The sequence below is a fragment of the Callorhinus ursinus genome, unplaced genomic scaffold, assembly GCF_003265705.2.
Source record: "Callorhinus ursinus isolate GAN/ISIS: 27379988/994484 unplaced genomic scaffold, GSC_fseal_2.0 scaffold12, whole genome shotgun sequence".
Taxonomy (NCBI): domain Eukaryota; kingdom Metazoa; phylum Chordata; class Mammalia; order Carnivora; family Otariidae; genus Callorhinus; species Callorhinus ursinus.
Window position 1 is genome coordinate 20,080,484 of NW_027397074.1, and position 27,126 is coordinate 20,107,609.

The 27,126-nt window shown below is 38.6% G+C and overlaps 1 protein-coding gene and 1 pseudogene across 3 annotated transcripts; both read right to left on the minus strand.

Annotated features, from left to right (window-relative positions):
- Positions 1-95: 95 nt before the first annotated feature.
- Positions 96-26,960, minus strand: LOC112824895 (calaxin-like). Of its 3 annotated transcripts, none has more exons than XR_012380206.1 (6): positions 25,926-26,960; positions 12,555-12,710; positions 10,149-10,253; positions 5,012-5,163; positions 2,669-2,739; positions 96-193 (listed from the first exon to the last, which is right to left on the minus strand). XR_012380206.1 is itself a non-coding variant. In XM_025872875.2 (6 exons), exons 1-6 carry the CDS (start codon positions 26,158-26,160, stop codon positions 131-133), a joined length of 816 nt encoding a protein of 271 aa, XP_025728660.2. In that variant the 5' UTR covers positions 26,161-26,956; the 3' UTR covers positions 96-130. The 3 variants fall into 3 exon arrangements, 2 of the variants coding, with proteins under 2 accessions (XP_025728660.2, XP_073754890.1); XM_025872875.2 differs by having other exon boundaries at positions 2,669-2,773; positions 25,926-26,956; XM_073898789.1 differs by lacking the exon at positions 10,149-10,253 and having other exon boundaries at positions 2,669-2,773; positions 25,926-26,957.
- On the minus strand, positions 19,754-25,616 carry LOC112824893 (bcl-2-associated transcription factor 1 pseudogene; annotated as a pseudogene).
- Positions 26,961-27,126: the final 166 nt, after the last annotated feature.

A 27,126-nucleotide genomic window follows, 5' to 3' on the forward strand; every position in this document is an offset into this window, starting at 1 on the left:
CTTTTAATATTACTTTCCACATCGTAGTAGTTATATGTAAATGAAGTGAAGCAAAGATAAAAACTTTACAATGCAAATGAAGATAAGCAGTCAGGTTCTGTTTCTGATTTTAATATAAGTATTGAGTGATTCACATTCCAAAACTAGAAGTCAGGATATGTCCGAATGCCAGTGTTTCAAAATCAATACAATTCTGTAAAGTAAAAAAGGTAAACTATTAGAACAAAGCTGAAATTAAAAGCCTACATTCTTCAGTTAACTTGTAAGAAGAATTTGCTTATCTTGGCAGAAATGAATCTGTATTTGTAAATGCTAGACTGCTAACCACTACTTTTAGCATACCCACGTTGCTTTTCCTGTCAGTGAATCACATAATTGGAAATTGGAACAAGTATGTTCAGGCTGTTGCCATTTTTTTTTTTTTTTTTACTGATAAAAATAACTTGAGAAGGCCCATACCAAATGGTGGTCTGTTTTTCTTTTCTCTCTATACCTAAAGACCTCTTGCCTATTGGATTGAATTTGAATGTACCAGTTAGGAAGGTTCATCATCAGTTATGACCTACTGATACAAACTTGCTGGGATGGCTCCAAGTGGTGGATGGTTTTAAAAAGAAGCTGCAGGCAGGGGGTTTGGCTTTACTTCCTTGTAAGGTAATTAGATATTTTTCTCTGCTGAACTGTAAAAGACACCTGAGAGACCCAAGCATAGAATTGGGAAGAGCAAGTTACTGTCTAGAACATACTTCTCAGACATTAAGATGCTATGAATCTCTACCTCAGGGCCTTATTAAAACGCAAATTCTGATGGTAGTGGCCAGGAGGTGGAGGGTGGTGGGAATACAGAATTGTTTAAAGGTATAGAGTTTCAGTTTTGCAAGATGAAAAGAGTTCGAGAGACTGTACAACATTGTGAATGTACCTGAAGTTACTGAACTGTATGTTGTTTTTTTTTTTTAAGATTTTATTTATTTATTTGACAGAGAGACAGCGAGAGAGGGAACACAAGCAGGGGGAGTGGGAGAGGGAGAAGCAGGCTTCCCGCGGAGCAGGGAGCCCGATGCGGGGCTCGATCCCAGGACCCTGGGATCATGACCTGAGCCGAAGGCAGACACTTAACGACTGAGCCACCCAGGCGCCCCCTGAACTGTAGGTTTATAATTAGTTAAGACAGTACATTTTATGTTAGATGTATTTTACCACAATTAAAAAAAAATTCTCAGAGGGAGAATTTTTAAATTCTTAAAGGGAGGAGCTGCTCAGTGGGTTCTGTGTTGTTGAATGGATTTCTGATCTTTTCAGGATCTTTTCAGTGACTGTGTGGAGGCTAGTGTGCCTCCCCATCCCCACCAACATACACAATATTTGACCACAATAACAGGAAGTAGAACCTTTGCTGTGTCAAGCATCAAAAGGAAGGAAGGAGGGAGGGAGGGAGAGGAAAGGGAGAGGGGAAGGAAAAAGGAAGGAAGAAAAAAAAAAGATTCTGAGGCATTTGGTTTGGGGTGGGGCCTGAGATTTTACATTTCTCACATGTTACTAGGTGATACCATTGCTGCTCATGCACAGACTACACTGAGTAGCAAGGCTCTGGATAACTGGGCTGCTGAATTCTGGGAATTAGTTGGTGTTCCATCTGACCTAAGTAGTTTCTCCATTCCAGTCCATTCTATACTGTTCCCCATCAGTCTCAAAATGAGAAGTCTGCCTTTCACACATTGCATTTTACCACATATTTCCAGGCAGAATTAAAATGTGGGAATAGGGGCGCCTGGGTGGCTCAGTTGGTTAAGCGATTGCCTTCGGCTCAGGTCATGATCCCAGGGTCCTGGGATCGAGCCCCGCATCGGGCTCCCTGCTCAGTGGGAAGCCTGCTTCTCCCTCTGCCACTCCCCCTGCTTGTGTTCCCTCTCTCTCTGTCTCTCTCTCTCTGTCAATTAAATAAATGAAATCTTTAAAAATAAAATAAAATAAAATGTGGGAATAAACCACAATGGGACAAATTAGAGAAATGAGCTGAGATAGCTCAGGAGAGCTTAACATCATGCAATTTCATGCACAAAATTGCCATCCAAATTACTACAGAGAATAAAAAGTTTCTACAGGTTTGCAAAGCAGTTGATCAAAGGAAGAATTAAAGAAAATATTAATGTGTCAAATCAATTATTAGGCTGGCTCTTCTGGCTCAGAAAACTTGTGTCAAATTCATCAATGAAAAACCTTCATGAGCACAAATACTATAAAGTACTTTAAATGTGTCCAAGATTTTTAAAACTTAATTATTCTCAATGTTTGACAACATTTGGGTTGAAAGAGACCAAGTTTTGTCCTAGCAGTTTATGGTGGGTACTTGCTGAATACACTGTTCAGTGTTCTATCCCTTAAGCAAACCAATATACCCTAGTTTTCTTTGGGAAAATGATATTAACATAAAAGAAATCAGGAATTGTGTATAAGCTAAAGAAGTTACAAGCTCAAAAAGTCTGTTGAATATAATAAATAGTCATTATTGTTGGGCCCCACAGCATTAGGATGGAGCTGAGACCCTCATGTTTGCCTGAACTGCAGCAGTGTGCCAAAACCCCTACAGAGGTGAGTTGTCTAGCAAGTACTACTTTCTGATCCCTTAAAATTTTCTCTTAACCAATTTGAGCTGTTGGCACTGTACCTTTGCTTCTGGTAAACATGGTCCAAACACCTCCAACAAAAGTCTCTCTTCTTTTACTGCCTTTTCAAAGTCTGCAAAAGATATTTTGCCATCGTTGTCATAATCCTAGAGAGGAAGGTGATTTCTTGATAAATGATAGTTTTTAATTATGCCTGGAAAATAACTCTTTGCCAAGTAAAATTATTAGTTACACTTCTGTGGACACTACTTATGTAAATCAAAAGGTACTTTTTATCAAGGCTACTTATCTTATTCCTGTAAGTCTATTTGGAATACCTGGTATTATGGGCTGAATGTTTGTGTCCCTCCTGCCTCCGAATTCACATGTTAAAGCCCCCAGTGTGATGATTTTGGAGGTGGGGTCTTTGGGAGGTAATTAGATTTGGATGTCTTGAAGGTGGACCTCCCAAGATATAATTACTATCCATGTAAGTGGAGAGAGACCAGAGCTCCCTCTTTCTGCCATGTGAGGACACATTGAAGTGGTGGCTGTCTACAAGCCAGGAAGAGAGCCCTCACCATGGAAGTGAATTAACTGGCACCTTATCTTGGATTTCCCAGTCTCAGGACTTTTTAAAATTTTATTTTTAAGTAATCTCTACACCCAACATGGGGCTTGAACTTACAACCCTGAGATCAAGAGTTGCATACTCTACCAGTTGAGCCAGCCAGACGCCCCCCGCCCAACCCCGCAGTCTCAGGATTTTGAGAAATAAATTCCCGTTTAAGTCACCCAGCCTGGTATTTTGTTATAGCAGTCCAAGAGGACTAAGACACCTGAGTTACTTTAGATACATAAAATATAGCCCTGTCCCTAAAGGACTTGCACTCTAATTGGGGGAATAAGAAAAATAGAGGACACATATTATTATATTGCTACTTTTGTGATTAAAAACAGTGCCATAGGGCAAAGATTTTCAATTTTAATTTGTAGTAGTAGAACTTGTTCCTCAAAGGATTTCTGACTTGGGAGCCCATCATGTGAAAAGGATAAAAGTGAAGTTGCAAAAAAAAAAAGTGAAGTTGCTCAGGTAAGGAGCAAGGCACTGAGAGCAGTAACAGCTCAGGATGGACTAGAATCATGAAAAGATGCTTGCAGACCACTGGGAGGTCTTTCAGGATGGTTGAGATGGCCTTTAGGTAGCCAGAGAGGTATGGGGAGGAAATGCAGAACAATGGCTCAACCTGAATTCTGACAATATGAGGGAGTGTAAGTCAGGAAGAAGACAGACCTGCCTGGCGCATTAATGACAGGGACTCTGGGAGATTAAACAGGGGGAGACCATGTATGTAAATTATAAATGCCTTTACTTAATTGAATTTGGGTTTGATTTGATGGGCTCTTGTTTTTTCACTTCTGGGCATAACTAAATCAGGGTTGCTGAGAGTCTAACTTAGAGAAACGTTTGAATAATTATCAGAAAAAATTCACTCCATAATATTTCTTTTCAAAAAAGGAGGGAGTGGGTTTAGTACTGGGAAACATACTATCTCTCAAGAAGTCTACCCTGAGCCCTAGCAGCAGCTAGTGAGAGTATCTCTAATGGAAGAAGATATGCTAGAGTCTGTGTTAGCTGAAGGCGAGACTCAGCAGCCCCCATCATCTATTTCTTTCCTGATCCACTGAAGAGTAATGGAGGTGAGCTGGGTCCAGGCTGCCTTAGAGTCACAAATTTTCACTGGTATCCAGGATGGGGTCATAGTAAGAGGAGAGAAATTACTGTGTTCATAATAAAGTGGTACTATTGGTTTCATTGAAAGAATTCTGCACCCCATTTTCTAGTGTGACCTTGGGTAAACCTATTTGTACTTCAGTTTTCTCATCTGTAAAACAGAGATCGTAATTTCTACTACATAGGGTTGTTTTAAGGTTAAAATGAGTTCATATATTAAAGTCCTGTGAAGGGTCTGGCATATAGTAAGTACTCTATAAGGGACAACTATTTCAATTATTATGTTATCTTGTTATAGTGTTTCAATGGATTGGAGGGCGAGGGTCATGAAGACAGGTGAGAGTAGCATCCCATTTTACACAAATCAAATCTGGTGCACTACCACCCACACATTAATGAGGTTTTACGGATAGTAAAACACTTTAAACTAATTAACATTCATTTTGTGCAGTGATTCATTTAATCACCCAGGCATTCCATAAGTATTTATTGAGCACCCACTATCAGCCAGGCACTGTTCTAGGCAATGGATGGAGCAGAAAACAAAAAAAATCCCTTGCCCTCATAAAGGTTGCTCTCATTATAGAGGGAAATAAATCATTTCTTTGTCTTTAGCTTTCTCCAACATCTGCTTGATTGGATATAATAAGTTATAGGTTTTCATTCTTACCACTTTCTTCAGTGTTATATCTACCAACTCTTTTATTCCTTCATCAGTCTCTTCTTCAGATGACTGTTGGCATAGACTGTTCTTCAACATGTCAAATATCTCTTCTCGAGAAATGTAACCGTCACCATTCAAATAGTAAACTTCAAAACAGACTGTCCAAAGCACAAGAAATGTAAAGACTTGGATAAGAACAGTTAAAATACTTCTTTCCACAGGATTAAATCCCCCCTTGGATGTGGATTTTGAAATTGAGAGTTCAAAAATGTTATGAAACCTGAAACCGTGAAATTCCTAGAAGACAACATAGGAACAAAGCTCCTGGGCATAGGTCTTGGTAATGGTTTCATGGCTATGACACCAAAAACACAAGCAACAAAATAAAAAAGAAACAAATGGGACTATATCAAACTAAAAAGCTTCTGCACAGTAAAAGAAACCAACAAATGAAAAGACAACCTGTGGAATGGGAAAAAATACTTGTAAACGATATCAGATAAGGTGTTAATATCCAAAATATATTTTTTATTTTTAATTTTTTAATTTTTTAACATTCATTTTTTATTATGTTATGTTCATTGCCATACATTACATTAGTTTTTGATGTAGTGTTCCATGATTCATTATTTGTGTATAACACCCAGTGCTCCAAGAACTACAATTCAATAGCAGAAAACCCCAACCCAATTAAAAAGTGAGCAAAGGACCTCAATAGACATTTCTGCAAGAAAGATAAATGAAAAGTCAACAGGTACAAGAAAAATGCTCAACTAGTCATTATGGAAATGGAAATTAAAACCACAATGAGATACCGCCTCATGCCTGTGAGAAAGGCCATCATCAAAAAGAGAGCGAGAGAGAGAACAAATGCTAGTGTGGATGTGGAGGAAAGGGAACCCTAGTTTGCTGCTGGTGGGATTATAAACCAGTGCAGCCACTCTGGAACATAGTACGGAGGATCCTCATAAAACTAAAAATAGAACTGCCCTATAATCCAGCAGTTCTACTTCTGGGAATATATCGAAAGGTAATGAAAACACTAATTCAAAAAGATATCTGCACCCCCATGATCATAGCAGCATTATGTACAATAACCAAGGTTTGGAAACAATCTAAGTTTCTATCGATCAATGAATGGAAAAGGAAGTTGCGGTATATATATATTCATGTAATGGAATATCATTCAGCCATTTAAAAAATGAGGAAATCCTATAATTTGTAACCATACAGATGGACCTTGAAGGCAGTATCCTAAGTAAAATAATTAAGACAGGGAAAGACAATACTCTGATCTCCCTTATATGTGGAATCCGAAAAAACAAAAACCAAACCAAACCAAACAAAAAACCTGACAACAAACTCATAGAAAAAGAGATCAGCCTTGTGACCAGAGGTGAGAGGGTTGAAGGAAGGGAAATTAGAGGAAGATGGTCAAAAGGTACAAACTTCCCATATAAGTTAAATAAGTACTAGGGAAGTAATGTACAACATGATGACTAGAGCTAACAATGATGTATGATATAGAGAAAAGTTGTTCAGAGAGTGAATCCTAAGAGTACTTGTCACAGGGAGAATTTTTTTTCCTTGTCTTTTTTTCCTTTTTCTTGTCTTCTTATTGTATCTGTATGAGAAGACAGATGTTAGCTGAACCTATTGTAGTAATCATTTCACAGTATATGTAAATCAAACCAATCTGTATTGCCTTGAACTTATACAGTGATGTATGTCAATTATTTCTCAATAAAACCAGAAAAATAAAAGAATTTGGGGGAAAAAAGTGGTTGACAAAGATGCAGATTCCTGTTCACATGTACCTAGATTGGAGAGGAAACAGTTACAGATTGGATATCAGAATGAACTTTATAAGAAACATTTGATATTGTCTTCATAATTAAAAAACAAATAAACAGAACTCCTCATTGAGATAGCACAAAGTAAGAGTCCAGATTCCTTGGTCGTAGCAGCTCCGGGAATGCTATTTTAAAATGTTCTCCAGATAAAACTGTATTTTAAAATGTTCCCTAGGTAAAACTGATGTAGCCAGTTGAAACCATTCCTCAATCCATATTGGAGAATCAGTCCTATAGGTACTTTACAACTAACTGTATTTTAAAAAGCAGCTCATTGGAAATTTACATATCTAAGATGTCTTCAGGTATATTTAAATATACTACATTATCTTATTTGGTGACTTCTTGTTTCTGGTATACTTTGAAATCAATGAGCTTAATTTAGGTACTTGAAACTATTTATAAACAATATCTTCTGTATTCAAAGAGATATCATCAATTCCAACTTGTAAATACTAATAGTCTCTTTCCTCTTCTCTGTCCCCACTGTTATTTCCTAGATAACTTCAACAATCTCCTCAGAAACTCCCCTGCTTCCAACCAATATTTCATTATTTATTATAGTTTATTCACAACTGTCCTCTATGGGAGTGTTGGGGAGAGGAAACTGATCCTATTTGCTAAGATTCAATTTTAATGATATATGTTCAACTCACCTTATTAGCCCCACATCTCGATACTAATTTTCCCAACTCAACATGCTCAGTAAGACATCCATGCTTTCATTCCTACTGTTTCTACGTCTAGCATGGTCTTCTTTCTATTTCCTTCTGCTCAAGATTTACAAGAACCAACTGAAAGGCTACTTATTCTGTGAAAGTGTCTTCTGACCTACCAGATCCACTAGAAAGAACTTTCTCATCACTCCCATATAGTATTTTGAAAATACATAGATTTCTAAGCAATCCCATTATATTGTGGTTATTAGTTTATATGTATTATGTGACCCAGAACTGAGCATCTCCTGTAGTAGAATGATTTCCTGGGTCTTAGGTAAAACACAAAAGATTTTTATAGACTTTGAAAAAAATGTGATGAAACTGCAATAAAGGAGATATATAAAAATACTCTTAAAGTAAACTCTACACTCAACATGGGGCTCAAACTCACAACCCAGAGATCAAGAGTTGCACGATCTTTTTTAAAAGTTTTTTATTGTTATGTTAATCACCATACATTACATCATTAGCTTTTGATGCAGTGTTCCATGATTCATTGTTTGTGCATAACACCCAGTGCTCCACGCAGAACACGCCCTCTTTAATACCCATCACTAGGCTAACCCATCCCCCTACCCGAGTTGCACGCTCTTCTGACTGAGCCAGCCAGGTGCCCCTGGAGATAAATATTTAAACCTATGATCATTCAATGCATACATACTCGTGTATACGTACGTGTGTGTGTGTGTGTGTGTATCTCAATATTATGACTCTCTTCTTAGAGTATAAAAACTAAGTACAAACTTGATTACATAACTGACAACATTTTTCAATATATTTGGGTAGTGAGTCTGTCATCCCCTTGGAGCCTGCCTATCTGCACTATCCAAAATGATCTCTGTCTCCCTGGAGAGTGACTTCCACGACTTCCAACCATTCATTCATGCCACAGATGACCTTCCTCAGGTGCTAAACATACAGTAGAGAAGGAGCTTTTCTGGAGTTTGTAATCTAGTTAAATGTTTTGGCAAAAGCAATAGAACCAGGTATAAAATTCCAGAGTATCAGATTAGCTGTGTCTTTTTTGTTGAGGTACTTTAATCCATAGCACACATGCAGCACAATCCTATGAGAAGTAATATTTTTCCCAAGTTAACATATCCTGAAATGTATATGAAACATTTTTAGGAAAAGGAATTGGAGGAGGAAAATTCTTTGACAGTGTGATGCTATTCACTCATGTATAACAGAACTTAGAGTCACAGTCATTTTCCCTATGTACCACCACAAGAATTTACATCCATGAAAACTTAAGCTTTTCACTTCTCAGTGAGACTTTTGTATAAGAAAGCTGCAACAAACTTAAGTGGCAACTATATTTAAATGTTACCCCCATGAAAAATTAGACTGGAGAAAAGCTAAGGGAAAGAAAAGCCCCACAGGGGCACCTGGCTGGCTCAGTGGAGCATGCGACTCTTGATCTCAGGGTTGTGGGTTCAAGCCCCATGTTGGGTGTAGAGATTACTTCAAAATAAAATCTTAAAAAAGAAACCCCACATAATGTTGTATGTCAATTTCACCTCAATAAAAATAATTAAGAACCCCCCCCACAAAACAGAGAAACAAAAAATTGTAAATGTCAGAGAAAGTTGGTGGTTTTAAAAATTGTTGCTATTGTTTAAAAAATGTGTGTTTAATGTAGGGATCTTCTTTTCCACGTCCCAAATCCAAATTCAAGTGGAACAAGGGACAAAAATTTGCTTACTTACTCAGAACTCCACAGCCTTTTCTTAAGCAATTTGACATGTTAAGCAATTTTGACACTTTAAGCAATTGTTCCCTTGAAGAATGCCATTTAAAACTGTTCCTATTCTCTTTCCAGGTTCCTCACCCCAAAACCTGGCCCCAGAGGTATAAAACATAGCAAATATACATCACACCAATGGTACAGGCGAAGTGAGGCCAGAGCTATTTATTTTTAGGCAAAATTGTGAATAGGGAAACTTTTGTCTTTGGAATTCCTAACATTCCTGTCCTGTAGGAAACCCCCGTAACCCTTCTCCCTGCGGGCCTGTGGGCATTCTTTGTCCTCAACCTTCTTCCCTCTCTTCACTCATCTACACAAATTCTAATACTAGAGTATTTATGTCTTATGGTTAATGTGCGTTTCATCTTGTTTTGTATCAATCCCTCACATCTTTTTCTTTGATCAAAAGACAAGGAATGGCCTCACTGTGACTTATGCACTGCCCTATATCAAGGCCCATTTCCTGCTGAGCCCAGAGGCAGCCACAAAAACCTTGGCCTTGCTGGCTCATTAGAGTTGGCATAAGCCCTGACCTTGACTTGCTGGTCTTGGCCTGGGCCTTAAGCCAAAGAGTTGTCCTGGTGACATTTAGGCATTACAGACCCAGTGAAGGAAGTGTTGGGGGTCCCTGGGTCTAGGGACTCTCCCATCAAACAGGCCACCCATTTCATGTTTTCATTTTCTTTAAAGCTGTCATGAACTATTTTTGAAAGGTTGCTATAGAGAACATGGGTTTTGTATTTTTAAAAAATGTTTAAGCATTCACTAAATACAAAATTGACAATGTATATTACTAAGTCAGTAATCACATATAGAAATCTTACACTTAAGCTTTTCTTCAAAAGTCCCTCGAAGAAACACTGATAATCCTTTAACCCACTCTTTCGCATTTATGCAGTTATCATTGTCTTTGTCAAATGCAAAAAATACTGAAAGAAAAATACCGTAGAAGCATATTGCAATTTACAGCTATTTTATAATTCAAAAGTATATATAGTATATATGAAAAGATTTTTATAACTTTCCTCCAAAACAAAAACAAAAAAACACACCGATAAACTTTTCTCCCAAATTGAGGGGGAAAAAAGGTTTTGGCAGAGTCTTTCTTAAAAGTCAGAATTACTAGAAATATGTTTCCCCCAGATTTTTGTAGAAAGAAAAGAGTAATTCTCCTTCATGATCAATGATGAACTTCACTTGTGATGTTTTGTACAATTACTATGAGCCAAGAAGAACAACAGTGGAGCTAATCAAGATGATGATAATTTTTATTTTAAAAAGAGTTGGCAGGCGTGCCTGGGTGGCTAGTTGAGCAGCCAACTCTTGATTTTGGCTCAGGTCATGATCTCAGGGTCCTGGAATCAAGCCCTGCATCGGGTTTGTGCTCAGTGGGGAGTCTACTTGAGATTCTTTCTCTCTCCTCTCCCTCTGCTCCTCCCCCTTCCTATGCTCTGTCTCTTTCTCTCTTTCTAAAATAAATAATCTTTAAAAAATAAATAAGTAAAAAGAGATGCAAAGGGGGTGCCTGGCTAGTTCAGTTGGTAGAGCATGTGACTCTTGATCTTGGGGTCATGAATTTGAGCCCCACGTTGAATGTAGAGATTACTTTAAAAAATAATAATCGGGGTGCCTAGGTGGCTCAGTCAGTTAAGCGACCGCCTTCAGCTCGGGTCATGATCCCAGGGTCGTAGGATCGAGCCCATCAGGCTCCCTGCTCAGCAGAGAGCCTGCTTCTCCCTCTCCCTCTGCCTGCCACTCTGCCTACTTGTGCTCTCTCTCTCTCTCTCTCTCTGTGTCAAATAAATAAAATCTTTAAAAAATAGTAATAATATAAATAAAATGCACTTAAAAAGAGTGGCAAAATTCTGTTCTAAACAGTCTGTATAAATACCTAAAGATATGGGTGCCTGGGTGGCTCAGTTGGTTAAGCGACTGCCTTCTGCTCAGGTCATGATCCTGGAGTCCCGGGATCGAGTCCCGCATCGGGCTCCTTCTCCCTCTGACCCTCTTCCCTCTCGTGCTCTCTATCTCTCATTCTCTCTCTCAAATAAATAAATAAAATCTTTAAAAAAAATACCTAAAGATAAATTACTAAAATGACATTATTTTTAAAATTATCAATGAAATCTTAATATCCTATAGAAAATAAAGTGTTATTGACTCTCTTAGGGGTGATGTTGATTACTTTGATTATGATTATGGTTTCAAGGTATACACCTACATCAAAACTTATCAAATTGAACACTAAAAATTTGTTAATGAAACTGGATCACATTAAATAATTTCCTATTTCAAATATAAGATCTTGTCTTTTATTTTTTTTAGTATAATGAGTAATTATCATTTTTTGTACTGACACAGTATTTTTAGGAGGAAAAAGAAGTCATTTAATAGTTTACATGTCTACAGCATATGAATCCAAAGACATCAGGAATAAAAAGCCATATGCTTAACTTAAAAAGAAAAAACAATACTGCTGGCTTATTTAGTTCATTACTGGTTATTTCTCAAAGTGGTATAACTATGAGATAAGAAATTCTGAGTGAGTTTTTGTTAAAAACAATCCCCACAATCAAATCAACCTTTGTTTTATGTTGGCAGTCTTACCACAATTAAGTCTTTCTAGCTTGGCTTTGAAAAATTCAAGGGGCGCCTGGGTGGCTCAATCGGCTGAGCGTCCAACTCTTGATTTTTGGCTCAGGTCATGATCTGGGGGTTGTGGGATCAGCCCCCAAGCTCCTGGAGGGGCTCTGTGGTCAGCACAGAATCTGCTTGTCCCTTTCCCTCTCCTCTGTGCCCCGCCCCGGGCTTGCGCTCTCCCTCTAAATCAATCAGTCTTTTTATTTTTTATTTTATTTTTTTTAAAGACTTTATTTATTTATTTGACAGAGAGACAGCGAGAGAGGGAACACAAGCAGGGGGAGTGGGAGAGGGAGAAGCAGGCTTCCTGCCGAGGAGGGAGCCCGATGTGGGACTCGATCCCAGGACCCTGGGATCATGACCTGAGCCGAGGGCAGACACTTAATGACTGAGCCACCCAGGCGCCTCTCAATCTATCTTTTTAAAAAAATTCGGAGTCTTTGATGACAACTGAATACATACATATATATATATACAAATTTGCCATATATAAATTTGTCATTACAAATGTATATTTGCCACATATTAATATATACACCACATATATTGCCATCTCAGCTTGGCTCATTTCAATTTCTTAAGACTCTTACCCCTGTTCATTAGTATATCATCAGTCATTCCAAATATGCTGTGCAGGATTGCTCGAAACGCATTACGATCTAGTCCAAAATTGTTAAGTCTTACATTAGCTCTTTCCACCAAGCTGTGAAAAAGTCTTAGGAGACACTCTACTTCACTTTTTTTGACTGCAAAATAAAAATACAAATAAATACAGCTTAGACTTAGTTCTTGAGTATTCCAATCTAATAAAAAATACTCTACTAAGCAGCTCTTTTGTTCCCATGGTGTTAGATGCTCTAGCGATTAAAAAGTATGACATTGACTTGTTACTTGAGGGCTTTCCTTTCTGGGCGTCACCCAGAAGTCTCATAAGATAGTATGTAAATGAAAAATTATGTAATATTAACACTCACAATTATAGACATGTAAAGAAAGAGAAATCAATGTGGGAAAGAGGAGTTGGGCCATTTTCATGGGAGCAGACTTTGAACAGAGACTTGAAGAATGCATAGCATTTACACAGGAAGGAATGTGTTGAGGGTAGTACAATAGAGAATTACAGGGAGAGAAAACATGGGTAAAGGAAAGAAGTAGAATTGCGGTTGGGTTTGAACATGGTTTATTGGGAGCACAGCAAGTTGAGAAGAGAAAAAATAAGATTGAAGATGATGGGCTAATGGCAGACGGCCTTGAAAGCCTAGTCAAAAAATTAATATTTACAGTTGACATGAACCACATAGGTTCAAACTATGGGTCCACTTAAATGTGATAAAAAAAAAAAACCCAACATAGTGCAGTACTGTAAATATATTTTCTCTTAAGATTTTCTTTCTTTTTTTGAGAGAGAGAATGGGGAGGGGTAGACGAAGAGGGAGAGAACCTTAAGGCTCCACGCCCAGTGCCCGATCTCACGACCCTGTGATCGCTATCTGAGCTGAAATCAAGAGTTGGAAGCTTAACTGACTGAGCCACCCAGGTGCCCCATTCTCTTAGCATCTTCTTAATAACATTTTCTTTTCTTTAGCTTACTTTATACGATATATAATACATAAAATGTATAAAATATGTTAATTGCCTCTAAGTAAGTTCAGTAATAGGCTACTGGAGTTAAGGTTTGGGGGAGTCAACCATGGATTTTCAACTGTGTGGGGTTGGTGCTTGTATCCTCCAGGTTATTCAAGCATCAGCTGCATTTTACAGGAGCAGTGATTTTCTCATGGACCATCTTTGGACCATCTGTATGGGAGAATCAACCCCCTCTCCATTGTTTGTTTAATCCAGATTCCCATGTCTTGCCCCAGACCTACCAAGTCAGAATCACTAACATCAGGCGCAGGAATTAGCTTTTATTTTTTATTTATTTTAAGAGTTTTATTTATTTGAGAGAGAGCACAAGTGGGGAGGATGGGCAAGGGGAGAGGGAGAGCAGGCTCTCCACTGAACAGAGAGCCTGACACGGGGGTGATCCCAGGACCCTGGGACCATGACCTGAGCTGAAGGCAGATGCTTAACTGACTGAGCCACTCAGGTGCCCAGGAATTAGCTTTTAAACAAGAGGTGGGTTGACTCTTCTAGGCCTTAAGGGTTGAGAAGTGGTTTAGGAAAATTCATCTGGCAAAATTATATTTAAGGGGAAAACTGGAAGCATAGAAGCCAGGCTTGGAAGCGATAGGGCTTTGGTTAGGGAGGTGGAAATGAGGTCAGAGAGTGGGAAGGGGCTGGAGATGTTAATTTTCAAACAGAATTTTCCAATATTCATACTTAGGTTTCACTCTAGACTTAGGAAAAGGGTATTTTTAAAGAAGTGCATGGATGATTCTAATGCATTGTCACGACTGAAAATTAAAGGATTAGATTTAGTGGGTTGGGGGTACTAAAGTGCCTGGATTCCACTTCTGTTTCTTACCTAAACAGCGGACTTAGACAAGTCATATAGCTTCTTTATGGCTCAGGGTCCTCACCTATGAAACTGGGTATTGTCCTAGATGATCTCTGGGATTCTTCCAGTTTCTAAAAGCCCAATTCTATGAATCAAAGATTATTTGAAAGAACCAGAAGAGTTAGGAAGGAAAGCTGGTTACTATTTCTTTTTTCTCCTCCAACCCCCTCCTTTTTTTTTTTTCTTTTTATAGGGAGAGATTTTAGATGCTGTCTTTGAGATGATTTCTCAAACTGAAATCAATGACAACACATAGCACATACGCAGTTTGCAACATTATGTTTTCTACAATGGTCAGAATGATTTGGTTCTTAGGAGAATGGTTGACAAGTTTGAAGAATAAGCAATTACAAAAGTACCTACTAACACTGTTTTATGAACTGAATTAGATTCTCAGGCTCCACAGTGTAAATGTAAGTCCTGAAATATGACCTAAAGATCATTTTTATCCATCCAATAGGCATTAATTAAGAGCTCCCTGTGAACTGGGCAATGAATACACCATGCTTCCTGCCTGCCAAGTTGTTACACTTTGGCTAAGAGATAAAAAAGTACAACAAGGTATGACAAGCACTATGATTGATGGTGTTTGGCAGTGACTCAAAGGAAGGAATAATCAATTGCGGGAGGCAGTAGGAAATTAAAAGTCCCAAGGAGGTGTCACTTAAGCTAAGGCCTGCCAAAGATAAGCATTTGCCAGAGGAGGCAGCTTGGAGTTATGTTCTGAGAGCTAGCTGCAGATGATTTGGTGGGGTTAGGTAGCAGACTTGACTTTACAGACAATGACGAGTTCCTGAAAAATTTTGGCTGGCAAGTTAACAGGATCATATTTGCACTTAAGGGAGAACACTTTTGTAGTAGATTCTTGAAACTACCTTATGAATGGTGAGTTCAGATGTAACAAGGTTGTCTTCCTAAAGACAATTTTAACAGTCCATCCCATCCCATATGCTCTTTGTACAATGATTTTGATATTCCTCTGAGAGATGGAATCTCTCCTTTACTTGAACCTAGGAGGGGGTAGGGTGTGTGTGTGGGTGTGTGGGTGTGTGTGACTGTTTCAACCAGTAGAGCTCAGTGGAAATGAGGCGATGTGACTTTTCAAGGCTAGGTCACAGAAGGGGATGCAGCTGCTCTGAGGACAAAAACTTGAAAAGCCTTCTTTTTTTTTGAGTGTGAAGAAAAAGGAAGCTCAGGTGTGGATGCACTATGTGGAGTGCAGAGTATGTTAATGATTGCCTGAAAGTAGTCCTGCTCAATTCTGAGGGAGAGAATTATCAATGAGTGGAAATGTTAGCACGAACAATGTGAAAACGGATCCCTGAGGAAAGGGAGGTTTTGAGTCAGGAGCTGCTCTGAGTCAAATACTAACAAGTCATCCAACACAGCTATCAGGGATTTTAGGCACAATCTTCAGGAGGTAATAACTTTTTTGGGGTTTTATCCATGTAAGCTCACATTTCATTATACCTAAAACCTTACTCATGAGGTCAAGGAACCATTGTAAAAGAGATGTGAAAGATCATAGGTAAGGAGAATGGTGAGGTGCTAGAGATTGGCCCATGTTATTTAACTTCATTTTGGAATAATTTTAGACTCACATAAGAGAAGCAATGATGATAGTTTGCATAAAATCTTCACTCTCTCCCTGTTAACACCTTACAAAACCATGGTACGGTTGTCAAAACAAATACACTAACATTGGCACATTAACTGAACTATAGATTTTACCCATTTCCCACTAAATGTCCTTTTTGGGGAGGTTCCAGAATACAAGCCAGGATATACTTGGTTGTCATGTCTCTTCAAATCTGTTAGTTTTCAGTCTTTCGTGACCTTGAGATTTTATTTTGCATTATGTTCAATTTGTGTATGCCTAATGTTTTTCTCATGATTAGACTGTGGCTAGGGGTTTTGGAGAATACTAGAGATAAATTGCTGTTCTCACATGTCAGGGGGATACATATTAACAATGTTAACTCCTGATAACTTTGATCACTTGGTTTAGCTAGTCTACGGGGTCCTCCACTGTAGTTACTATTTTCCCTTTCCACAATCTATTTAGAAGCCAACTGGTCAAGTAAAATGGAATTCCACTTCTTGGGAAGGAGTATTGATACTATTATTTGGAGTTCTCCTGAAAGGACGAGGTCTTTTCCCATTTACTTACTCAATTATTTATATCACTATGGGGGAGGGGTGCGGTCACATATACTTATAATAATTGTTAATTTTCTTGCTCAAATTATTCCAGTTTTGGCCATTAGGAGTTTCAGTTGGCTCTTGTATGTTTCACATAGCACAATCCATTGGCTTTTTCACCTCTTTGCTTCCTGGCACTACTTGCCAGGCCAATCTCATATCACCCCTGGGTGAGATAACAGGATATATATATATTGGTCTCTGCCCCTGGTTCCTGACACATAGCTCCCAAAACTCTTGGGATTTCCTAACTCATCTGAGCAGTAGGAGTATCTTTTGTTCAATTTAGTCATTGACCCTGGTTCTCAACACAAAACTCCTAAATCCCTTGGAACACAAGGGGTGATAGGAATCTTTTGTTCTAATGAGTGACTGCTGGCGACGGCCACCAGAAAGACCAAACCGTTGATTGAAAGCCTGGAACTTTGAGCCCCACCCCCTATTCTGCAGAGGGGCTGGATATTGAGTTAATGATCTATGATGGCTATGTGATGAAACCTCTCTGAAGACCCCCAAAGTACAGTGTTTAGGGAGCTTTTGGGCTGGTGAACACATGAAGGTCCTGGGAGAGAGAATGGAAGCTCCATGCCCTTTTCCACACACCTTGCCCTATGTATCTCCTCCACCTGGCTCTTCCTGATTACATCCTTTTATAATAAATCAGTAATCTATTAAGTAAACTGTTTTCCTCAGTTCTGTGAGCTGCTCTAGCAAATTGGACCTCCACTTTATAGCCAGTCAGTCAGAAGTGAAAATAACCTGGACTTGTGATGGGCATCTGAAGTGGGAGATAGTCTTTTTTTTTTTTTTTTTAAAGATTTTATTTATTTATTTGACAGAGAGATAGAGAGAGAGCACAAGTAGGCAGAGTGGCAGGCAGAGGGAGAGGGAGAAGCAGGCTCTCTGCTGAGCAGGGAGCCAGACGTGGGGCTCGATCCCAGGACCCCAGGATCATGACCTGAGCCGAAGGCAGTCGCTTAACTGACTGAGCCACCCAGGCGCCCCAGAAGTGGGAGATTGTCTTGTGGAATTGAATTCAACCTATGAGATCTGATGCCATCTCAGGTGGTGTCAGGACTAAGAAATCGCTGGGATGCCACAGAAAATTGCTTGCTGGAAAAAACCACACAGTTGGAGACCAGAAGTGTCAGACGTATAAGTGTGGTAGTAATGTCAGAGTAAAAGAGAAACACACAGGTGTAGCATAGGGTTTCCTTTACACTCTGTACAGCTACTTCTTCAAGGAATCCTGGTTCTTTTTATTGGAGACTGGTATTTAGACACTAAGGTCTAGGCACTGGGTGTGCTTGTTACTACCAGGGTATTAATATTTCTAAGCCCAATACATAATGGGGGAGGGTAGAATATTTCTAAGCCCTCTCGGCAGACATAGCTGGAAAATATGTATGTATACTAACCTATGTGTGCATACATATTGGACCATGTTATGTCTCACAAATATAGTGAAAGGCAAATACTGGGCTACTGGGTCTATAGATGGTCCTGGGCTAAGTCCCAGAAGAGAAGATCAATTGTATTAAATAATTCATCGGGGCACCTGGGTGGCTCAGTCGTTAAGCGTTTGCCTTTAGCTCAGGTCATGATCCCAGGGTCCTGGGATCGAGCCCCGCCTCGGGCTCCCTGCGCAGCGGGAAGCCTGCTTCTCCCTCTTCCCACTCCCCCTGCTTGTGTTCCTGCTCTCTGTCAAATAAATAAATAAATCTTTAAAAATTCATCAACACTCAGGGCCTCATGAATTCATAAGGGTATATCATACTAGATTTAATTTATTTCCTCCTTTTAGTAGGAGTGGATCAGAGAAATGTAGTTCACAAAGTATTTGGATTTTAGCAAGACATATGAAAAATCTCTTATCCTTATATTAATTATCTACTCAGCATCCAGGAGTACCAAGCACAATAGTAGGCTCTCAAATAAATGTTTGCTAAATAAATGATAACCCCTTGTAAACAGGAGAGGTAAAGGAATATACCGGATGAGTCAGGATCCAAAGTAACTTCTTAGCAAAATAATCACTTGAATCAAACAACATGAAATTATTGGGAAGTTTTAAAATTCTTCACTTAGCTTTAAAAAAGTTTTAATCTACTAGGTGTAAAATTTGTGGCTAAACAACAGTATGTATGAAAAAGACTGGGTCAATTCCTAACTCACTATCAGTCAAGCTGGGATTGCTATTAGGCTGACAGAACTGAAGTTTCATGAAACTAGTGATATATATTGGCTAATTGAATTTTAAATTAAAAAAAAAAATTCTGAGGGAAGATAGCCACCATGTAGTTAGCAATAGTACTCAAGATTCTAAAGAAGGAAGAAAAAAGTATGATTTTCTGGGTTTAAAGCACAAGGAAAGGCAATAGGTAGTTGAAACCCCTGTAAATTAGTTGTTTCTAAATGACAGGTTTGAAGGCTTAAGTGTAAAAATTAACCTCCAATGTGAGATATAATACCAAGACAATAAATTAGCTAGGTTTCAAATTCTACAGAAACCAAAGAAAGCGAAGATTTAATTAAATACATATACACACACACACACACAAAACCAGATTGCCAAGGATGTGTGAATATGCAACTTAATGTGTAAATTTAGAACAATCAAAAAAAGAGATTGAACGCATTAAAAAAAAGGAACTGAAGTTTCACTTGGAAAAGACAATTTTGATCAGAAATTCTTAAGCTTCAGTGTGTCTAATACATGGAGTGAATGATCTGGATGCTTGGCTCCCACTTGCAGATTTTTAAATGTACCTAGGGTGGTACCCAGGAATCTACATTTTCAATATGAATCTTTAGGTAATTCTGATGGTGAAGATACTCCTACCATATTAGGAGTAAGAGGTACACAGCCAAGATAAACTACAGATTTTGTGGGCCCAATGCGAAGAAAACATGGGACGCTCACTCAAAACATTTTTAAGTCAGTTTTAGCAGAGCATTAAACTAAGCATAGGGCCCTGTGACAATGCGTAGGTGGCATACCCATAAAGCCACTTATTACGCCCTGAGGTAATGATCTGCCACCCCCACTAGATTAAATTTAGTTTAAATCTAATTAAATTTAAATTTAATTAAATTTTATTTTTTTCTGTCAAAACTTTTTATTGAAAAACAAATTACTTAAAATACTACTAATGAACAATGTTTTGTTTGCCTATTTTTCCTTATGGTTAGACTACAAACTAATGTTTCAGCTGTCCAGAAGCTCAAATAAATATGTAAGATATGAAATCAGGTACATCTTTCTAATATATCAAGTTATTCTGCAGCATAATCCTCTTCCATACCAAGACCAAGATTACAGGTTTTGTTCTGTTTTATTTTTTTAAAGTAATACATTTGGTAGGAATGGATTTTTTATTTGTATTATTACAGACCAGTTTCTCTCTCAAAAAGATTAGCTAATATCTAAGACCATGACTCAAACTTTCAAATAAGAATAGAAAGACAACTTTTTTTGAGCCCCAAAAGTAAAGGAGCCTAAGAATAGTTTTTATAGGTCACTGCTTGCTTTCAGTTAAAAAAAAAAACCAACCAACAAACAAAAAAACCTCATACTTTTGGATCTTTTAATAGCTTATACTTTTTAGGTATTGGCAAAGCTTTTTTTCCTCTTAAACATCTGCTGACATGTTAAACTAGCTTAGTTTACCAAAGTAAAAACCTTTTCTGTGGTACACCTCAAAAATTAGTCACCCTACAATGTAGTGTGTTTGAATTAAGGAGAATGTTAAACAGATGTATACGGTTAAAATAATTAGTGTGGTCTCTATAAACAACTTCTGTTCAGGGATTTGTATGTAGAGCTAACGTTTACTTCAGAATAAACATTAACAAACAGGGAAGGAAGAGAATCAGAACTTTCACAGAGCTGTACTTGACCATATCTTACAGACAAAGCGAATTACAATGCGTGTAAGAAAAACAGTAAAAGTATTTTTTAAAAGTTGATAGTTACAAATATGGTACGTAACAATTTTCTACTTTATTTCAGTACAATTTTCAACATACAGTCTACTATTTTTCAAGGTATTTGAAGACTTAAAACAAAATTTCTATTGACTACTTGCAAACAGTAAAATTTAAGTAAAATGCTTACATTCTTATTTTGAAAACAAAAATCAGGTAAAAAATGGTGGGTGCAAGTTCTGCTCTCTGTTGCAATCTCACTTCAGATTTACTATTCCTTTTCTTCTTTGCGTCTGTCCTTCTTTTCTTATTTTCCATGGTCTCTTCTTCATCTTCAACAATCCCATCCCCTTGGTATTTGTCATGAGTCCATTTTGGACTGCTACCTGATTTTTTGAAGTTAAAGCGCCCTCTGTCATGTTGAAAAGTACCACGACCTCTTCTTCTTTTGGCCCAATAATCCACACCATCATCTCTGTCATCATGCAAGAAGTACTTCTTACTCTTTGGGGTATATTCTGGATCCCATTCCTCTTCCTTCGGTCTCTTTTGAAAAGTAGTATTTGAGTCGTTTGGACCAGTATTTGTCCCAGCAAAAACTCCTCTGGCTCTTCCTCTGCCTCTAATTCGAAAAAAGGGTCCTCGTGGTCGGCTAACTCCTCCAAAGCCTGAGTATTCTTTCAGTTCATGGTGAGTTTTAAATTCTTCTTCTCTTTCCTTCTTACTCTCCTTTTCTTCTCGAGAACTGGGAGAAGAAGGTGATGCTGAAGAGGATGAAGATCGAGAATGATCTTGCTCTCTACTGTTATGTTTACTGTCATCTTTGTAAGATTTGTATTCCTTGTAATCTTTTGGAGTTTTTTCCTGCTTTCTTGATCCACTGGATTCCCTGGAGCCCTTGGAATCCCCCCGTTCTTTACTTCTCCAACGATCAATGTCATGCCGAAGATCAGCAGAATCACACCTTAGTTTTTTATCTCCCTTTTGATTTTCTTCTTTAAAAACTCTCTCTTCCCCTGCTAAACGAGTATGCTTCCTCAGGGCACTTGGAGAGATGTCAATTCTCCTGTGTATCTCAGGGCTCTTTTGCCTGGTACTATGTTCTTTGGTGGCTTTCTGATACGAAGTGAACCTCGTTTAGGGTCACTGCAGCTGATTTGAAGTATTGCTCTTTAACATGATGAACCAAGGACACAATGTGTTGAATAAAAGACTCTGAAGTGCTTTTGCTGGCCTGTGGCAACTTAATGTGGTCAAAGATGGATCGGAATTCTTGTTCCTTCTTTACAGAATGGACAAGTGTACTAGCAAGTAGCCTGTCTTTAGTCAAGGAAGCAGGTCTGTTAGAATCATCAAGAGGAACAGGTGCCATTTTGAGTTTGACTTCAGGACGATGAGAATCACTGGCTATCATTTTGATCCTAAGTGGGCTCTCCTCTCTGAAGGTAGACTTTTCTCGTGCATCCAGATTCTTGTGTAGAGGGGGACTATAATCAAAGTGGTCTTTGAGCTTTTCAGACTTTACCTGCTCAGGTGACTGAGTTTCTTTCTTTACTGTTATTCTCTCAGAACTTCTGTCTTCCTTGTGCTTATCTTTTGCAGTGCTAGGCCTTTCCACTACGTAGCCAGTCTCTTTAAGTTTATAATTTTTTTCTTCTCTAAATCCATCACTTTCTCTGTTGCCTTTCAATGAAACTTTGGACTTGTACTTGGGTCCTTCCTCCTCAGTATTCCGGTGAGATGTAGTAGCAAAATTTTTACCCTGATCTGCAAGGACTGACTTCCTGAACGGTCTATAATCCTCTGTCTCCTCTGTGTCATCCCCTTCTGAATCATTAAACTTTTGTTTTCCAGACTCTTTATCACTAAAGTAACCTAGCGCTTCCTGATCTTCCCATTCTCCCTCTGCCCTCCCTTTCTCTGATCCTTTCTCCTTTGGAGCCTCTTTATCCCTGGTATTACCCCTATCAAGCAGGAATACTCTAGACTCTTCATCTGTGAACCTTTTTAAGAATTTTCCTGTCTTCGCAGTTTCCTGATCTCCACCATCAGGATAAAATGAAGAACGTCCCCTAGCCTCATCTCTTGGAGCATTCTGTGGTGATTGTCTTTGCAGGGCTTCTTCGTGAAGGGATGTGATGAATTGGACTATTCTGAGGACTGTACCGACTAGATCCATATCCAACAGAACCAGACCCAGACCTTTCAGGACTATGCTGAATGGAATGTGAATGCTGAGAGGGGGTGTTTTTTGCAGAGTGGACTGTACTGAGCATGGGGGCATCAGAGCAAGATGAATTCTGACTAGGTGGTGTAGCAATTGGTGAAGGACTATGAGGTGATCTAGAACTATTATCATAAGCTGAGAGGCCAGGACAAATATCATCAGATGTGGCTGATGATTTGTTAAACTCATCAACAGATTCAGATGGGTCATGTTCAAATGTATCTTTCGGTTCCTCCTGTGATTTACTATTCAAAGGACTCTCTTCTTGGGGCTCCCCTTCAGCTTTTTTGGTTTGTTTTTCCTGAGACCCTCGTCTTTTAGAGACAGGAGATTTGCTATATGGGGATGAAGAACGAGAAGAGGATGATCTTGGAGACCTAGATCTATATGACCAGGGAGATCTGCTTCGGGATTTTGAGAAGAAACGGATCTTCTTTTTAGACTCCTGGAACGTAAACGACCTCGTCCAGGACTCCTAGAGTGTCTTCTATTCCAGACAGGTCTATAACCACCTCGATGATATCTACCTCCTCCTCCTTGATAATACCCTCTGCCCCTTCCTCTGTACCCATAAGGTCGTCTCATTCCTCTATTATTTCTGTAATCTTGGCAATAATCTCTAGAATAAATACGACCTCTACTACGAGATCTTGAATATGTCCTGGAACGAGACCTAGAACTGTATCTCTTCTTTCTAGAATGTGATCTTGATCTTGATCAAGAACTAGACTGTGATCTAGACTTTGATCTTGAAGAATGTGATCTAGAATTGGAGCGACGCATTTCTTTTCTCCTTGGGTTTTATGCAGGATTAAACAGTCAAGTGAAGTCTTTAAGATACTGTAAAGTTCTTCCTGGAGAAAATGTTCTGAGAAATTAAACTCTAAATTCAAATTCCTGAAACGCCGAAAGCACCGTTCCCGGGACTTATCTCCGTTGTAACCACACAGCGGCCATTTCCCGACTCAAGAACGGGAGGAAAACCATAGAGGTATCTTCGACGCGCTAGCTCGTCTCCGTCACTTCCCAAATTTAATTAAATTTTAATTAAATTTTAAATTAATTAAAAAAAATTAAAAACGCCACTTAATTTTAATTTACATTTAAATAGTCACACATCCACTTAAAAAAAAAATGGGGCGCCTGGCTGGCTTGGTTGCTAAAGCATGCGAAGACTCTTCATCTCAGCGTCCTGAGTTCAAGCCCCACCTTGGGTGTAGAGATCATTTAAGTTTTTTTTAAGTAATAGCCACACATAGCTAGTGGTTACTGTTAACTGGACAGTGCAGCTCTAGCTCTAGAATGTTTTATTCCAGCCAGCTGCCCCAAAACAATCCTTTCTTGAGAGAAGGCAGCCAAGACGGCACTAGTCATTAGCCCTCCCCACACCTACCTAAAGAACCAAATTCCAGGGGCACCTGCTTGGCTCAGTTGGTAGACCATGTGACTCTTGATCTCAGGGTTGTGAACTGGAGCCCCATGTTGGGTATAGAGATTACTTAAAAATAAAACCTTAAAACAACAGCAACAACGAAATTAAATTCCAGTCATGAGAGGCCAGTGTCTATCCTGGTCTCAATTGAAGGACCCAAGTAGTGAGCCAAATTCAACTTTCATTCTGCACTATGGGATAGTACTATACAGAATGACCATGAGTCTAGAATGCTTAACAGTAGCATTAACTTGAGAAATAAAGACTGAGTGCAGGCTCTAGCATCAGACTTACCTGAGTTCTAGTTCTGCCTCCACTAGAAAAGTCCACTGTAATTTTAGACAGTTTAAGACTTGGGTTTCCTCATCTGGAAGCATGGAAAATACCACCTACCTCATTGTTTTGAGAATTGAAGATAAACATAAACCACTTAGCACAGCATTTTCCAATGAAGAGCTCAATAAACATGAGTTGTTAGTAATTGAGTGTAAAATAGTAATCTGGTTACACTGGTGAATAGCTATAGCCTGAACTTTTGATCATAACTTCACATCAAAGCTTTGGAAAGGAATGCAACTCATTTCTCTTTTCAAATAATTGCTAAGTATCTTCTTTGTAGGAGACTATATGGGATATGGGTCTGATCTAGTATTATATATTCATAACCTACAGACTGTCAGAGAATTGCTTTCAAATAACAAATTATGGTATTGAACACACATTTGGGTAGCAGACATTAATGAAAAGTTTCTTTAGAACGGGGAGAGAAGTTAGATTTTTAAAGTCTGCAAAACTTCCTTTTGAAAGTTGTAAAACTCAGGTTGCTCAGAAAACAGCAAATAACAGAAGATAACATATTCAACATTGGTTAAATCTGCCAGATGGATTCTGGGTTGTCTGACAGGATTAGAAAGACAGGCCCTAGAAGTGCCTGAGGAACTCATGTCGTTTAAAATACACCTGGAGTAAAAGAAAACTGAATTAAGTCTACAATGAGATTCTTAGGGTGGTGCCTAATACTAGTACAGCCCCAATAATGAGGCTGTTAGGAGGGTCTGAACTAAAAGTAATTTCCTCAGTCTAAAGACATTCTCAGAATTCTCAGTCAGGACTGCTTGTTGTCATGCCTGAGACAAAATATAGACAATTACTTTTTAAGGTCTGTCGGGGCAATCAGGGCAAGGAATCCCCCCAAACCTGTTAATTTTAATAAACACTCGCCATGTGCTATTTCTTCAACATCTAAAGTATCTTCTGTAGCTCTATCAATCCCCTGCCTCTATGGGTTTTGTGCCAGAAAACTCAGGGAACTGGTCAGAGTAAATCTTTAGTTTGAAATCTCTTATCAAATTTCAGACTTAACAAAATCAGTACTTGGTTGGAACATAATCCTTTAGCACTCATGCTGTCACAGAAGTTCTCAAATTACTCTTTCCACATACACAAATATATTTTAGGATTAAAATATTTTAAAATATTAAATATTTCCAGTGTAAGTGCAGGGATCTTGTAAGTTCACTTGTGATCTATTTTTTTAAATGGCCAAAATATTAGAAATTAGAGAAACCCTATTTTGGGGGTTACAAAGAACTTGCTAATGTCAAGTCTATCAATGTTTCTATTTGATGGAATAAGGATGTTCAGGCAGTGTTGGATGTCTGGTCAGTACTTACAGTTCTTCACAGTATTACTGATGGATTCCACCAGTTTCTTCAGAGTCTTCTGGTCCATGCCAAGTGTGGCTTTAACACAGGGCACAATCCTCAGATACCCTAGTTCCAAGCCTATGTGTCCTGGGTTGCCACTGATTCCAGAGTTCACTACTCTATGCCCAACAGAATGTGACCATGGCAACATTCCAGCAACCAAACAGAAGGTTCTCAAGTGAATGAAAAAATATGCAGCCATGGTTGTTACGTAAACTCAGTACAAATGCAGTGATTTCATTAATGTTATTGTGATCTGAAATATTACAGCAATCCCAACATCTGTTTTCTTTAGGGCTAAACACACCACTTAAAGTGGTATTTGATATTACTGTCATTTTTCCTTAGCACAAACTGTATAGTTGAAAATGTTTCCTTCCTATCTGAACACATAAATGAGAAATTAGATTATAAAGACCTTATCTTTACACTGAAATAAAGTATTTTTCCAGGCTATAAAAAGCTCCTTCAAATATTATAACCTCCTTCAAAAACTCTAACTAAGGGGCGCCCGGGTGGCTCAGTTGGTTGGGCATCTGGCTCTTGGTTTCGGCTCAGGTCATGATCTCGGGGTTGTGGGATCAAGCCCTGCAATGGGCTCCGCACTCAGTGGGCAGTCTGCTTGAGATTCTTTCCCTACGCCACACCCCCTGCTTGTGTGCACTCTCTCTAAAATGAATAAAGAAACCTTAAAAAAAAATTAGAAAATAAAAACTTTAACTAAGCACCCTCTCATGATCTCCAAAGAGAGACTTTAATCTGGGAGCTCCTAGAGAAATGTAAATCCCCATTTATACCCCTCCAACTTGTATCTGACTAACTGTAAGAAAGCATGCTGTAACCATGCCAAAGCTGGCCAAAACGGCAACTGTGCTAACTCTCGTCTACTGTCAAATGCTAATACGGAGAACAAACATCTCCGAGTCTGTTTGCTGGCTTTCACTATGGCAAGGCATGAAAATGTACTAAAATGATTTTTAGAATTTAGGACACTACATCCTTATAAATTTTAAATAAAACATAAAAATGACCTTTAAAATAAGACAAACACATCTGGAACAAAAAATCTTTCCCAGAACTTTTCTTCAGGAAATACCAGATGAGTGTTCATTGATTTTAAGTTGAAAACTGGCAATGTTTTAAAAGAGTGAAACCTGTCACTTAAATG